At 40.4% G+C, this 16,563-nt stretch overlaps 1 protein-coding gene across 1 annotated transcript in view; it reads right to left on the bottom strand.

Moving 5' to 3' along the window:
* LOC106001531 (protein FAM208A-like) overlaps positions 1–13,733 on the bottom strand; it is a 102,848-nt gene extending 89,115 nt beyond the window's left edge. Inside the window, exons 1-2 of the mRNA XM_013036622.1 lie at positions 13,636–13,733; positions 13,298–13,401 (exon numbers count right to left, since the gene is read on the bottom strand). Of these exons, the coding sequence (XP_012892076.1) occupies positions 13,298–13,401; positions 13,636–13,711 (180 nt within the window). The 5' untranslated portion in view covers positions 13,712–13,733. The remainder of the gene's footprint in view (positions 1–13,297; positions 13,402–13,635) is intronic.
* Between the last annotated feature and the right edge of the window lie 2,830 nt (positions 13,734–16,563).

Genomic DNA, 16,563 nt, shown 5'->3' with positions numbered 1-16,563 from the left:
CCGCCCCCCCCCAAAGCTATTTTTTTCTTATTTTGTTTTGTGTGGTAATAAAGATTGAACTCAGGGCCTAGAAAGATGTTCTACTACTTGAGCCCCTTTTTATGTTGGTTATTTGTGAGGTAGGGTTTGGACTTCATGCCTAGACTAAAATTCTTCTACTTGTGCTTCCCACCAGCTGTTGTACTTCCACTGTAGCTAGGATAAGAGGTCCCAGTTGGAGAGTAAGGATTTGAGATTTGAGCATTGTGGTTTATAGCCAGCCCAGGGAGGAAAGTCTGTGAGACTCTTATCGCTAATAAATTACTCAGAAAAAGCAGGAAGTGGCACTGTGGTTCAAGTGGTAGAGTGCTAGCCTTGAGCACAAAGAGGCTCAGGGACACAGCCGAGGCCCTGAGTTCAAGCCCCAGGACTGGCAAAAAAACAAAAACAAAAATAGCACTTAAGACCTAGCACCATTGGCAGTACTCGCTATTCAGGAAGCTGAGATCTGAGGATTGTTGTTTGAAGCGGTCCTGGGCAGGAAAGGCTGTGACTCTTATCTCCAATTAACTACCAAGAAGCTGGAAGTAGAGCTGTGGCTCAGATGGTGGAATGTTTAACCATTAGCAAAAATTGCTTAGAGACAGCTCAGTCTGGGGTTGTAGCTTAATGTAGACCAGTTGCCTTGTGTTCATAAGGCTATGAATTTGATCTCCAGAATTGCAAACAAACAAAAACAAATAACACTTATATTAAGGTCCTGAATGTTAACTTTCATGTTGTTGCCAATCAGTAATTTCTTTTTCTTTTTAAAAATTTGTTTGAAGATCTAACAGCTTTAATGCAGATAGAAACATAGGTAAGAGTTTTCTTTTTTTAGTCTTATAAGTTAAAACAAGTTTCAATAGTGAAAGATGAATAAATGTTTTTATTTTTGGAATGAATAAAAATCTGAAAGTATGAAAAAGCAAGTAAGTCCATCTTATAAGATCAACATTTTGTCATCATGCATGCGTAAGTGTCTTTTTAAGAAGAGGTACTCTAATTGAAAAAAATGACAAAAGTATTTGAAACACGTAATTTTATTTTTAAAGATAAAAATAGATTACATTGCTCAGGTATGAGCAACTGAAACCCAGCTTAAACATTTATTTTGTGACTTTATGAATTATAATGGCTTTGGATTCTAAACATTATGCTTTGAGAGCTTTTTTGTTTTTTTAGTTGTACTGGAATTTGAACTCAGGACCTTGTGCTTGCTCAGCTTTCTTGTTTGTCTGGCATTCTCATCATTTGGGATATGTCTACAGCCCAGTTTTTTGCTGGTTATTTTATCTTGTCTCTTTTTTGGTACTGGGGATCGAACCCAGGACATTGTACTTACTAGGCAAGCACTTTGTCACTGAGCTACATCCCAGCCCTGTAAGTGCTACTTTTTATGGCATATTGCACAAGAAAATAAAAGCAGAAAGAACAAATTACATTTGTAATTACTCATTAAAGTAAACCAAAGACTATTTATAAAGAAAAATAAGCACTTACATGAGATGTTTACTTCCAATTTACCACCAAAAACCTGGAAATGGAACTGTGATTCAAATGGCTGAGTGCTAGCGTTGAGCAAAAAAACTGAGAGACAACACTTGGGTCCTTAGTTCAAGCCCCAGTACTAACACACACACACACACACACACACACACACACACACACACACACACAACTTTCCTCCTATTACCATATTTATACAAACTTAAGGCAGGTAGGGAAAAAAATGCCAGCACCAGTGTCTCACCCCTGTAATCTTAGCTATACATAGGAGGATGAGACCTGAGGATTGAGGTCAGAAGCCAACCTGAGCAGTTAAGTCCTTGAGACTTATTTAAAATTGATCACCAAAAAGCTAGCAAACTTATAGCTCAAATGGTAGAGCACCAGCCTTGAGTGAGAACACTAGGCCCTAGGATCAATCCAAATACTGCACAAAAAAATTAAATAAAAAATAAAGGAGGTATTTTCTTAAAAAAAATTAGTCCATTAAAAACTCTCTAAATCAGCAAATTTACCTATATTTATACATATAAATATTGGAATATACTTAAAATGTATAGATATATTTAGCAAGAATTATGTAAATATAAAATGTTTATATATTTAGGCATATTTATATAATAAATATTGTGTTCAAAATTGAAAAACACAATTTTCACTCTAATGAAGAAATAGCAATAATTTATACATACGTGAATTCAAACATTTTTTTTTTTTTGGTCAATTGTGGGGTTTGAACTCTGGGCCTGGACATTGTTCCTCAGCTCTTCAGCTCAAGGCAAGCACTTTACCACTTTGAGCCATAGCACCACTTCAGTTTTCTGGTGGTTAACTAGAGATAAGAGTATGGTGGAGCCCGTTGCTGGTGGCTCACGCCTGTAATCCTAGCTACTCAGGAGGCTGAGATCTGAGGATCTTGGTTCAAAGCCAGCTCAGGCAGAAAAGTCCATGAGACTCTTATCTCCAATAAACCACTAGACAACCGGAAGTGGTGTGGTGGCTCAAGCGGTAGAGTGTTCACCTTGAGCTGAAGAGCCCAGGGACAGTGCCCAAGCCGAGTTCAAGCCCCACGATCAACAACAACAACAAAAAAAGAGTATCGTGGACTTTCCTGCCTGGGCTGACTTTGAACAGTGACCCTCAGATCTCAGCTTCCTTACTAACTAGGATTACAGGTCTCAACCACCAGCACCCAGCCTCAAAGCATCTTAAGAACAAAGTAGAATAGTTTTCAAACGTTTTAACAAGAATATTTATATCACTAAGACTGTCCAAACACAGGTTATTTAAGTTTTTAACCAAAACAACTAAAGCTGTCAATCAGAGCTTCCAATAAGCATGGACAACCAAGTTAAAAGTTTATAGTGTTAAGTAAAAACAACTTTTGAAAGCTTTGCCTATCTTGGGAGAAGTGGCTTATACCTGTAACTCCAGATACTGTTTCTTTTTTTTTTTTTTGGGTCCGGTGATGGGGCCTGAACTCTGGGCCTGGGCACTGTCCCTCAGCTCTTCAGCTCAAGGCTAGCGCTCTACCACTTGAGCCACAGTGCCACTTCCTGCTTTTTTTTTCTTTTTGCTTATGTGGTGCTGAGGAATCGAACCCAGGGCCTCATGCATGCAAGGCAAGTGCTCTACCATTGAGCCACCTTCCCAGCCCCTCCAGATACTGTTTCAAGGCCAGTCTAGTAAAAATATTGACAAGATCCTTTCTCAAAAGAAGCTGAGCAGGGTGACAGTAACCTGTGACTACTCAGGAAGCATACATAAGAGGATTGTGGTCTAAGCTAGTCTGGGCAAAAACCCAAGGCACTTTGTGATGAAAAAAAATCTAAAAGGAAAAATAAGTATCTGGAAAACAAAAAAACAAAAAAAACTAAAATGCTGAGATAAGGCTCAGCAGGTAAATCACTGCCTATCAAGTACTAGCCATTGAGTTCAAAACTCCAGTACCACAAAAAAGAAAAAGCAAGGGCTAGGAAGGTGGCTCAGTGTAGAGCGCTTGCCTTGTATGCATGAGGCCTTGGGTTCGATTCCTCAGCACCACATAAGCAAAAAGAAAAAAGCTAGAAGTGACACTGTGGCTCAAGTGGTAGAGCGCTAGCCTTGAGCTAAAGAGCTGAGGGACAGTGCCCAGGCCCAGAGTTCAGGCCCCATAACCGGACCCCCCCCCAAAAAAAAAGCTGTGTTTAACCTATACATCTAATTGAGAGGATATTTTGTCTATACGACAAATATAAATATACAAACAAAATAAATGATATAAAAGATAAATAATACTGTTTTGAATATTCAAGTGAAACCATGCCTCATTCTCATGGGCATTTGAAGAAGAGCGGACACTAAACCACAGGTTTAGTGCTAAGACAAAGTGGTAGAAGACAAATAAAAAAATCCTGTGTGGGCTGGGAAGGTGGCTCAGTGGTAAAGCGCTTGCCTTGCATGCATGAGGCCCTGGGTTCGATTCCTCAGCACCACATAAGCAAAAAGAAAAAAGCCGGAAGTGGTGCTATGGCTCAAGGGGTAGAGCGCTAGCCTGGAGCTGAAGAGCTAAGGGACAGCACCCAGGCCGAAATCAGGCCTCATGACCAGACCAAAAGAAAAAAAAATCCTGTGCTCTGTTAAGATGTAAAGATAAAATATTCAGAGGCCTCAATTACCTACTGTAATCCAGGCCAGAGTAATGTCAATAAGAGTGAGGAAGAGGATTCAAGGCTGGAGAGAACACAAGCGAGGACACTGATTCTCAAACCTAATGACTATTCAAAAGACAGCAGTGTTTTCATATTTTTGTTGTTGTTGTTTGTCGTGGGGCTTGAACTCTAGGCCTGGGCGCTGTCCCTGAGCTCTTCAGCTCAAGGCTAATGCTCTACCACTTAAGCCACAGTGCCACTTCTGGTCTTTTCTGTGTATGTGTTGCTGAGGAATGAACCCAGGGCCTCATGCATGCGAGGCAAGCACTCTACCGCTGAGCCACCTTCCCTCATTTTTTTTTATAAGGGGATATACTCTATAAGTTCCCACTATTTACCCATAATTTTAGCTAACAGATTTGTAAGGATAACAAATTACTTGATTTCAAATAGTTTATAAATTAATGACAAAGGCATACAATAAACAAGTAGAGTTATCAGATGGTGACAGTTTTAAGTACTATGCAGAAAAAATAAGACAAATTATAAGAGATTTAAAACCTTTAAAAAGAAAATCAAGGGGCTGGGAAGGTGGCTCAGTGGTAGAGTTGCTTGCCTTACATGTATAAGGCCCAGGGTTCAATTCCTCAGCACCACATATGCAGAAAAAGCTGGGAAGTGGCACTGGGGCTCAACTGGTAGAGCGCTAACCTTGAGCTGCAGAGCTCAGGGACAGCGCCTAGGGCCAGAGTTCAGGCCCACGACCAACAACAACAACAAAAAAAAAACTAAAAAAGTTGTGTGCTAATGACTATAATCTTAGCTACTCAGGAGGCTGATATCTAAGCATTTTATATCTCAGTTTGAAGCCAGCCTGGGGGGCTGGGAAGGTGGCCCAGTGGTAAAGTGCTTGCCTTGCATGCATGAGGCCCTGGGTTCGATTCCTCAGCACCACATAAGCAAAAAGAAAGCCAGAAGTGGCGCTGTGGCTCAAGTGGTAGCGCGCTAGCCTTGAGCTGAGGGACAGTGCCCAGGCCCAGAGTTCAGGCCCCACGACCAGACCTGACCCCCCCCCCCCAAAAAAAAAAAAGTTGAAGCCTGTCTGGGAAGGACAAGTCGGTGATACTCTTATTTCCAATGAACCACAAAAAAGCTGGAAGTGGAACTGTGGCTCAATTGGTAGAGCACCAGCCTTGAGCAAAACAGCTAAATAGGGCCTCAAGCCCTGAGTTCAAGCCCCAGTACCAGCATGCATACATACACACTAATACATACACACAAATACACACACACATACATATTAAGAAACACCTTATGAGTCAGGCACCAGTGGTTCATGCCTATAATCTTAGCTACGCAGGAGGCTGAGATCTGAGGATTGCAGTTTGAAGCCAGCTGAGGCAGGAAAGTCTGTAAGAGTCTTATCTCTAATTGTCCACCAGAAAACTGGAATGAGGGCTGTGGCTCAAGTGGTAGAGTGCTAGCCTTGATCTGAAGAGCTGAGGGATAGCACCCAAGCCCAGAGTTCAAGCCCCATGACCGACAGTGGTTACTCTGGGACTGCACACGTGCAAATGTCCCAAAAAAGTTGATCTAGTTACAGAAGTGCAATTTATTTTTTTTTAAGATGAGGGAGAAAGATGGAAAGGGTGACATTGATCAAGATGAATTGTACAGGGCTGGGAAGGTGGCTCAGTGGTAGAGTGCTTGCCTTGCATGCATAAAGCCCCTGGGTTTGATTCCTCAAAAAACAGCACCAAAAGAGAAAAAACCAAAAAGAACAAAAATCCTCTTGTTTCTATTTCTTGCAGTTCATTTTGATAAAAATTATTTTACATGATCATTTGCACATAGCTATTGAGCCTTTGTGATCTTCTCCTAAGAATATCCACCTTTGGTCTCACTGTGTGAATGTCTAGAGCCTTATATAATTGATTATGTCCAAGTGTAATTTTTTTTTACCACCCAGTGTGTTTACTTGTAGATTTATGGGCATATTCTAGTTATAACAAATGAGGGAACCTTTGCAGCCTATGTTTCTGTGGGTCTGGCTTATTTTGCTGTATATCATTTGTTCTAAGTCTTTCCATTTCTTTATGAATGGGACAAATATCATTGTTTCTGATAGAATAGAATACCATTTTATATCTATGCCACATTTTCTTGATCCATTTGTCCACTGAGGGGCATCTGAGTTGATTCCAAATCTCGGCTGTGGTAAACAGTGCCCAGAGCAGCTTTCTACCTTCCATCAAACTATAAGGAACCCTGCAAGCAGTTCTTAAAGTAATCCGTGATTTGTGTCCTCAGAGGACCTTAGACCTTCCTGCCTCTCAGCTGTACCCTTGGAGCTGGATAACTATTAGAAACTCTTCCTCTGAGCCCTCTGATCTCTGCTTCACAGCACAGTGAGATTTGAGTTCCATACTTGTTTCTTGGTGTGACTATTATATGGGGTTGATGCACTATTATATGAGGTTTCTCTCCTTTGGGTGACAGCCTCTGCCCTCCACTCTTGCCAGCCTTCAACAGCTCCTCCTCACCTATGGCCCCCATGTGTCATACATATGATCAAAGGGTCCAGCCAGTGGTGAGCCTGAGACCCAACTGGCCCAAGCCAAGCTCTTCCCTGGGATTTTTCACACAAAGATAGAAAGTCTGTTTACTGTTCCCTATGGCACTCTGGCTGTAAGAAGCTTCTAGATGTCCCGCAACAGGTGAAAGAGCAAGGGACAGGTAAGCCAGACCTGAGGCCAAGGCCAAGATGATAGAGGAAGGAGGAGACAAATATTTCCACCCTTTGACCAGCCCTTGGATGCCTTGCAGGGGATTTAGTTCTAGAGGAGGGGAGGTACTTGTTGACAAATCTTTTTAAGTTAAAGAGTCACTGTGACAGCAGCAGCAACAAAATTCTAACCATACAATTTTCCATCTTCCTCCTACTGGTATTCAGTAGTTCAACTCAGTTAGTTGAATGAATGGAAAGGGTTTTTAGGATTCCAACAGCTTAAAAACTCACTGTCTCCTCAGGCTTTTTCTCTTGAGGTGGAGCAATCCAATGATAGAGTTACGTCAGTGCTGTAAAACTCTGTGATTTCACTTGGAGACACCGAGGTTTAAGAGATGGATTCCTTTCATAGGAATCAAAGAAAATCTTTCTCCTCAAGAACATGAGACCTCTTTAGTGTCTTGGTTTTCTAAAAGAGGAAGTTAAGCAAGAAGTAAACATCAAACAAATCACACTTGGGCTCTGGGTAGAACTTGAAGAGTGAATGAAAGGGTTGACGTTGTCCTGTGCCAGGTAGGATTGGATGCTAGGATTAGTGAGAAGATGGCCTTCCTCTAGTGTTACCTGGCAGGAAGCAGGAAGAGAGGGGAGGAGGCAATGGCAGGAAGTGATGCCTCTGAACACTCCCCTCTTACATCATGGACTTTCTGCTCACCCTGCACTAAGCTGTGCACTCCTAGGTGACTTGAAGCTCCCTGTATCCCTGCAGGGAAACTTGGGGTGCATGATGTATGGGGCTGGCCTGGCAGTATAGACAAAATTGCCTCATCAGATGTCCAGGGAAGAAAACCACATATCAAAACTCCAATCCACATCTAAAGTGTTGGCTGGAAAAAGAGTTCTTTCTGCCTCACTGGTATGAATAAGTCGATAGGAAATGGAGGTATGGCTCAACTGGTAGTGTGCTGGCCTTGAACAAAAAACTTAAGCAAGAGTTTGGGGCCCTGAGTTCAACCCCACTACGAGTACGCATGTGTGTACATGCACATGTAAACACACACATACACACACATACGACCAAACAACAACCAATCTAGAGAATCCCATAAGAAAATCCCATAGAAAACCCCTAAGCTAGTGTTGGGGGCATGGCACAAGAGCCAGTGAGTGGCTGAAAGTACAAATCAACTGCTCGGATTAGGGGAGACTGCCCTGGGAGAGCCAAGCAACCCCAGCTACTCCACCATGGATGTCCAAAGATAAACATGGTTGTTTTCCATTTCAAGTAGAATTTACTTGCGTTAAAGACAAGTACACTGGAAGCCAAACTCAAGAAGATATGTAGAAACCCCAAGTCTGCCATTCTCTCTCCTTTCTTTCTACTTCTACTGTAAGGCCAATACATTCTCTCGTAGTAAGATCTGATATACAGAAATCTAATTATCACTGCAGCACACTGAATACACTTCAGGCAGATTCCAGGGGCTCATGCTTGTAATCCTGGCTATTCAGGAGACTGAGATCTGAGGATCATGGTTTGAAGCAAGCAGGAAAGTCCACAAGACTCTTATCTCCAAATAACCAGCTAAAAGCTGGAAATGGAGTGGTCATGGCTGAATTGGTAGAGCACTAGCCTTGAGCATGTACATTCAGGGACAGCATACAAGATCTTGAATAAGCCTTCCTCTCTCTGTCTCTGTCTCTCTCTTTCTCTTTCTCTCTCACTCTCCAGGAATCCAAGTTTTCATGCTGCTGTCAGCACCACCATTTTTGCTATTGTAAATTGCACCCTTCTGGGTTTTCAGGACAGGTCATCTCTACATTTTGTTTTGTGTCTCATTCTTCTCCATTGCTTCAAGTATTGAGGTACTTTTCTCAAGTTGTGGTCTGGTGCTGGGAGATATGATTGTACTGATGTGATCTCACTGTGGAGACCAAGACACAAAACAGCTGATCTGACTGAGTCAGGAAGCAGAGTTAGAGCCAGACGTCAGGTCTCTGCAATGCTATGTGCCCAAGCAACTACTGTTCCACGATTCTCTGCAGCTCACCATCACTGTGAGTAGAATAAGGGAAGGGATGCTCACCAATTCAAAATGACCAGGCTGGACTTGGGGCAATATACAGGAAACAAACAAAAAATATCTGCTACAGTAAAAAGCACTAGGGATGTATTTCCAATATCAGACAAGATGATGAAGGTTAAATGACTAAAATTGCCTTTATGACTTGGATAATAGCTAATGTTTATGTCATCCCTTTCATCAATTAGGGTCTCAAATTACTGTGAAGCAAGTATAATTAACTCAGTTTTTACACATAGGGAAACTGAGGTACTAAATGTTATAAAAACCTGCCCATTCCAGGTGCCAGTGGCTAACACATGTAATCCTAGCTACTTAAGAGGCTAATATCCAGAGGATCAAGATTTGAAGCTAACATGGGCATTAAAGTCTGAGGGACTCCATCACCAAAATAATCAGTAAAATGCTGAGCTAGAGGTGTGGTTGAAGTGTAAGCAAGGAAAGCAAGTGAGAAGCCTTGTGCTGCAAAACAAAGCAAAAAAAAAAGTGCTCCAGTTTGCAAAAAGATGCAAGAATAGAACACAGCTTATGACTTTTCTGTAAGCCATGGAATCATGGAGGTTTGAAATAAAAGGATAGAAAGCGACTATCTCATTCATCCTCCAAATACAGAAACTGAGCTATAAAGAAAGCCCTCATGATCTGCCTGAGGTCACAGAGATAGCGTGTACATGAATCACAATAAAACCCCTGTCTCTTATGAAGCCCACTTCTGGGCTCTTTTCCCTTATCCACAAAACTTTGGTAGATCTCAGGCAGATGTGAAGTGAGGATCAGAGGTACTTCTTCCTGCCCAAGGTCCTTTCCAATTACAGAGTCATATTTCTTTCCTTGTTCTCCAAGGGAAGGTATAGATTGAGATGGTTGGTTGTCCTTCCCTCAGGCTGTGAAGATTGAGTATGAGACCCAGACAGAGAAGTCTCTGGGTAGGGAAGGACAGCCTGTGTCCCTGGGGATGAGTGGTACCCTCCAGATTCCTGTCTGTGTTGTATCCAGAGGTGGGTGTCAGTCATTAGAACAGAGCTCCATACCAACAGAAGGCTTTTGGGGCCATAGGCTGTGTAGATCTTAATGGTTAGCTGGGCACCAGTGGCTGATGCCTATAATCCTAGCTATTCAGGAGTCTGAGTGCTATGGATCATGGTTTGAAGCCAGCAGAGATGTCCATAAAACTTTTCTCTTTGATTAACCACCAAAAAGCTGGAAATGGAGGTATCCTTCAAGTGGTAAAGCACCAACTTTAGAGTGGAAAAAGCCCAGGCCCTGAGTTCAAGCTCCAATACTAGCATGCATACACACACACACACACACACACACACACACACACACACACACACACACACACACTTCTTTGACAGTGTCTTCTTCAACTCGTTTGTGATGTGAATCTATGTTTACAACAATAAATTTTATAAAAATCTAAATATAGATTAAATATTTCTAATGACAATTGAGCATCCAAGTGGAGGTGGGATGTAATTGAAAAAATGCACGTTAGATGTTAGACTTAAGATAAACTGGGTGCTGGTGACTGATGCCTACAATGCTAGCTACTCATGAGGCTGAGGTATGAAGGATCACAATCCAAAGCCAGCCTGTGCAGAAAAGTTTGTTAGACTCCAACTCCACTTAACCAGCAAAATTCTTATCTATAGGCATGGCTCAACTGGTAAAGCACCAGGCAAACAAGCAAGTTAACTAAATGTGAGGTTCAGAGATTAAACCCTAGTACTGATGCTGCTCACTATGCTGCCCCACCTCTGCCACATAAAAGCACTTGGTATAAAGTAAAATTTTCCATCTGTTTATGTGTGTGTGTGTGTGTGTGTGAGAGAGAGAGAGAGAGAGAGAGAGAGAGAAAGAGAGAAAGAGAGAGAGAGAGAAATGGCATTGAGGCTTGAGCTTGTGGACTAGGCATTGTACCTTACCTTTTCCCTCAAGGCTGGTGCTCTACCACTTGAGCCACAACTTTTTGATGGTTAAAGATAAGAGTCTCATGGACTTTCCTGCCTGGGCTGGCTTTCAACTAGGATCCTCAGATCTCAGCCTTCTGAGTAGCTAGAATTATGGACATGAGCCACTAAGGCTTGACATCACTGGCATTCAAATCTAGTTTCATTCTATTCATTTTACTGTTCTCTTGGAATGGGGTTACTCTTAGTCTCTTCTGCTTATATCTTATGTGTTGTTACTATTATATATGCTATTCGCCAAAATGACTATTTTTATTACCATTACTATTTATTATTATTGTTATTATTGTTGTTATTATTATTATTTTGCCAGTCCTGGGGCTTGAACTCAGGGCCTGGGCACTGTCCCTGAGCTTCTTTTGCTCAAGGCTAGCACTCTACCATTGAACCCCAGCACCACTTCTGTTTTTTTCTGTTTATGTGATGCTGAGGAATCAAACCCAGGATTTCATGCATGCCAGGCAAGCACTCTACCACTAAGCTACTTTCCCAGCCCATGACTTTATTTTAAATAAACTATTTAAAATATCTCAATATTATCAAGTACAGGCTGAATATTTTGAATATATTTATTTACATATGGAGTACATTATTAAATTTAATTTCACTTGTTCCCTCTTTTTTAAAAAAATATGGCTGCTACAAAATGTCAATCACCAATAGGGCTCATACTGTGTTTCTATTGGAAGGACTATGTTAAACCTGGGTGCTCATTCCTACCGAATTTCACCTAAATCCCAATTGTACCAGTTTGGGGGTGGTATTAATGGGCAATAGTTTCTAAAAAAATACTGAAGTGCTATCTAGAATGTTCAAACTAGAATTTTAGAGTGTACATGTATAGCACAAGTTTAAATTTCTCCTTAATAATAAATGAAATTTTTTCCTCCTGAATATTTTCAAGCATTCTGGAAATAAGAGTTCCCTGTATTCTTTCATGCTTTATTTTTGCCCTCACATTATGGGTTGTTTTATTTTTTTTGGAAAGTTTTCCATTATGATTTGTAGCTCTAGTGACTCATGTGCATTATGATGTACATGTATTATTCACATGTATGATGATATGCAAGCATGTATGATGTACACGTATGAATCTAGCACATTGTGATTTGTAGCTCTAGTGAATTGTTTCCCTGAAGAGGCTGTACATAGTATTCCATTGAATGAGCACATCACCATTTCTTTATTGGCTTTGTTCTGCTGAAGTTTCACATTATTTCTCACCATAGGTAGATGGATGATACTTGAAATGCTCTTGTGCATGCTACCTGTACATGAGTAAAGAGTTTCTGTGGCGTATATGTATATGTGTGTACCTGTGTATGTGTCTATACATGTTGGTTCTAGTAAATTATTCTCCAGGAGTCATATACACTCACTGTAGGAAGAACAATTCTCCACATGTGATATTCCCCCCCATAAAAATCTTCAGCACCCTAAGATGTCTCTTTTTTGTTGTTGAGTTAAATTTGTACAACTCCCACATCTAATATTTATTGATCACTCATGCTCCTGTTATAGTATGCCTGTTCATAACTACCACCTTTTCTTTTTCCTTTGAGTAACTTGCTTTTCCTTATGAAGAACTCTTCTCTCCAGATGTATAGAAAAACAGGTGATGATTCTGAGCTGGTCAGTAGCTTATAATTGCTCCTTTTTTATATTCGTTTTCCTTTTATCTAAAGGTTTCTCTCTCCAGTTTGTTCTCTCCTCTGTTTTTCTAAGGTCCCACAAACTTCTGCCTTTTCAGATCCCCTTAAAGAGTAGGTGGGTCCTGTCAATGAAGTAAAAGTTCAACTCTGAATCTATGCCCTTTCATCTGGTGCAGTTCCTCTGTAATCACCTCTTTGCAGTAGAAAAGCAGATTCTGATAATCATCTGTGTGGAACGGAAACTGCCCCTCAAACAAGTAGTGTCTTCTTTTCATAATATTAATGGACACAGTTAAAATCCTCAGGAGCCCATCTTGTTCCAGCGATAAAGCAGTAACTTTTCTGGAATTCCTCTAGGGATGAAGACTGAGCTAATAATGGTCAACAAGGCAATCAATACCTGTGACTTGGGACTTTTTACCTACGTGAATACCTTTTTCCCATCACCCTATTTAAAGTGAAACCAATGTCTCTCTACCTCTGAAGAGACTAAAGGTGTATGGAAGTGTCATCTTCCCAGGGCTGCAATATAATAAACCTCCTATCTCTGTCCTTTGCCATTTTTCTTTGGCATGTGGAGGCAAATGGCCAGACCAAATCTGGGACTTCTGGACTTTGGGCCTGAGGTCTAAAAACCCAGTTTCAATATGATCACAGATAATTTTGAGAAAGAGAAAAGAATATTCAAACAGCTATCACTCACAAGTTTTTCTTTCTCCAGTTTTTGCAGTAAACTTTCCAAGTTATTTCCAATTCTTGGCTTTTCTACAACTTCATAAAGGCTACAATACATCCCATTCTTCAAACCTGTGAGAAAAAAATAACATGGTAAATAACCAAATCAAGTTCTTCTGATAATTTTTTTATTGTGAAAATACCGTACAGAGGGGTTACAATTACATGGGCAAGATAATGAGTACATTTCTTATCAAGCATTGTTGCCTCCTCCTTTGTTTCCCCTCCCATCCCTTCCCATCTTCCCCCCCTTCGCCCTCCTCTCCCCTCCCCCACCCGATAAAATTTTTTAAAACATTAAATTACCTTCATTTGGACCTAAGTAGGTTTCCTTATAAAACAATGCTGGAGGAATTTTCTGCTTCAGATGATCAATACTCATAACTGTTTCAACATCTAACTTCTCAGGACTGAAAGAAAATAAATAACATGTTGCCATGCCTGAACTGTAAATTCTAATAATGTTATGCCTCTCCCTCTTCTTCCTTCCCTCCCTCTCTCCTCCACTTTTCTCCCCTTCATCAGACAAATATATACACTTGGTAGAAAATAGAAGAGTATATTCATTAATAACTTACTTGCTTTATTGTAAAGAGTACTTGATATAGAATGTTCAGATACCTATATATAGGTAAATAGATTTGTAGCAACACTGCTCACCTTCCATAACCTTAAGCCAGAAGTTAATCCTATGTCAATTTTACTACCCACAAACAATAAAAGTTATGATTTTTATTTAAAATAATTAAAGTATAAACTTTCATTTCTTTTTTGAAGATCTAGAGAATCAAACCCAGAATTTTTATTCTATCACTGTGCTAAATCCTCAGCCCTCAATAACAAACTGTTAAACTTTCACTATGGCCTTATCTTTACTGTGGTGTTAACAAAAGATCATTTTAAACCTTTCTATTCTATTTTAGACCTATAAAACTGAAAATTGTCTGTACAATCTAACTTAACTAAACATATCAAAGCTCTTTTAAACAAAAACTAGTTAACTTTTATGTCTACTAGATATAAAACATCAAGTGAAAAACAATCTATATAATCAGGATAAAACTTTCAAAAATTATCTTTCAGCTGGGCACTGGTGGCTCATACCTGTAATCCTAGCAAGGTCCCAAGTTCAGGCTCCAGTACTAGCACAAAGCCAAACAAAAAATACATAAACAAAAAACTAATAAAACTTTACATTATTAATCTCAGGGTTCAACTTCATTTATTCACCTTGAGAAACACACATGGCACAAACTTTTTCTAAAACTAACTAATAAACCCCATTGCTGGGGCTAGAGGTGTAGCTCAAACCATAGAGCGTTTGCCTAGCAACCATGAGTCTCTGAGTTCAAAGCCCAAATAAATACTAAATAGCACACAACCATATTAGCATGCAACAAACATGACACATATTAAATATGTTCCCCCAGCCAGGCGCTGGTGGCTCATGCCTATAATTTTAGCTACTCAGGAGGCTGAGATCTAAGGATCTAGGTTCAAAGCCAGCCCAGGCAGGAAAGTCCGTGAGACTCTTTTCTCTAATAAATAACTAGAAAACCAGAAGTGGTGCTGTGGCTCAAGTGATAGAGCGCTCACCTGGAGCTGCAGAGAACAGGGACAGCACCCAGGCCCAGAGTTCAAATCCCACAACCGACAAAAAAAAAAAAGTATTCCCCCAGTCCTTTGACTAAGGTTATAGGCCCTTTGACTAAGGTTATAGCTGATGAAGGAAAAACAAGAGAGATTAGTATTTAAATTAGGGCTCACCATTTTAAATCAGCTTTTACAAAATGTTATTTAATCATGATGTGTTCCCTTTATGAAATTTAGAAATCCATTAGAAAAAGAGAATTAGGAAATAGCCATAGACCTTAGTCAAATAATGAAAATAAATCTTTAGGAAATGACAATGGAAATTGGGTTTTTTTCTGCCTTTTTTTTTTTTTTTGCCTGAAGAAGAAAAGTCTGTGGAAGATTAAACCATGGTTTTGAAATAAAGGAAGAGCTAAGGTGTGGTTCGTGGGGACAGCTGTTCTCCAATCTCCAACCACATCTGGAATATTAAGTTCAGTGCTGGGTACCACATTTTAGGAGTTTAGTTTGATCAACTCGAGTGTGTCAGATGTGGATGAACAGGATAGGATGTCCCTAGGAATGGTGAAATATGAGTCACAGTTGGAGAAGTTCTGGTTGCTCCAGGAATAAAAGGCACCAGGAAGACAGAAGATCTAGGTTCAAACCCAGAAACCTCAGTCATCTTGAAGAAGGTTCAAACTTGTTCTGTCAGAGGCAGAACAAAAGCTGATGGTATCTGATGTTAGTTCAGTATGAAAAGAAATTATGGACTTACTGGAACGTGTGGACTAAAGAAGGACCCCTGGACTAGGCAAATACAAACAGGACTGTCAAATTTATAATTTACTTGGGAGACTTTTATCAGTCAAATTTAGAGAAGATATGTGGCATGAGCCACATGTTGTAAGGGTCGAGAACCTCGCCGCACACAAGGAAGACTCCAAGAGTCGTTCTCTCATGCAAAGAGCAAGGGGATTTATTCACCAAGCATGCATGGGGCTCACTGAACAGGCAGGAACAGAGAGCCCCGAGTTGAAAGCAGGCCGGGTTTATAAAGGCAAAAGACTACAAAGTGACAAAAAGATACATTAACCAGGTGTTAACATTCCAGGGCAGTTAGCATCAGCAGGGGGTTAAGGAACCAAAAGCTACAAAGTGACAGTAATCAGGTGTTTTATACTTTAGTTTTCATTTGCGTTTTGAAAAGATCCCTTGAAATCTTGAGGCCAAGTGTCACTCATTGCCTCTTGGCTGCTTGTTTTAAAACAGATACACATTAAAAATCTTGAACTCAAATGACAATTTTTCCTTAATGCAAGAATTACAGTCACCATCACTATACCACGAAGCTAGACTTAACACCTTTATAACTTTTAAAAACATCCTAATTGTAAAACATCATTGAAAGTAAGCTAAAGCTTCAGCCGCAGCTGGACTTCCTATGATTAGCAGGAGATGATTCTTTTCAGTTAACTGACATTCTGAGACCCCTTGGACAGATTGAGAAGAACCACAGAGGGCTGCAGTCATGTGTCTTTGCACTCAATGTGCTCATTTTTAAGGCAGTGCCAGCCTCTTGCCCTGCATTTGTCACAGGGAATGTGGAATCCAGGATAAAAAAAAACAAAACATGTTAGGGTTAGGACTGTGCAGGGGCTG

This window comes from Dipodomys ordii, unplaced genomic scaffold (assembly GCF_000151885.1).
Source record: "Dipodomys ordii isolate 6190 unplaced genomic scaffold, Dord_2.0 Scaffold308, whole genome shotgun sequence".
Lineage (NCBI taxonomy): Eukaryota > Metazoa > Chordata > Mammalia > Rodentia > Heteromyidae > Dipodomys > Dipodomys ordii.
The sequence above is the reverse complement of the archived record's forward strand: the minus strand, read 5'-3'. Positions and strand labels throughout refer to the sequence as shown.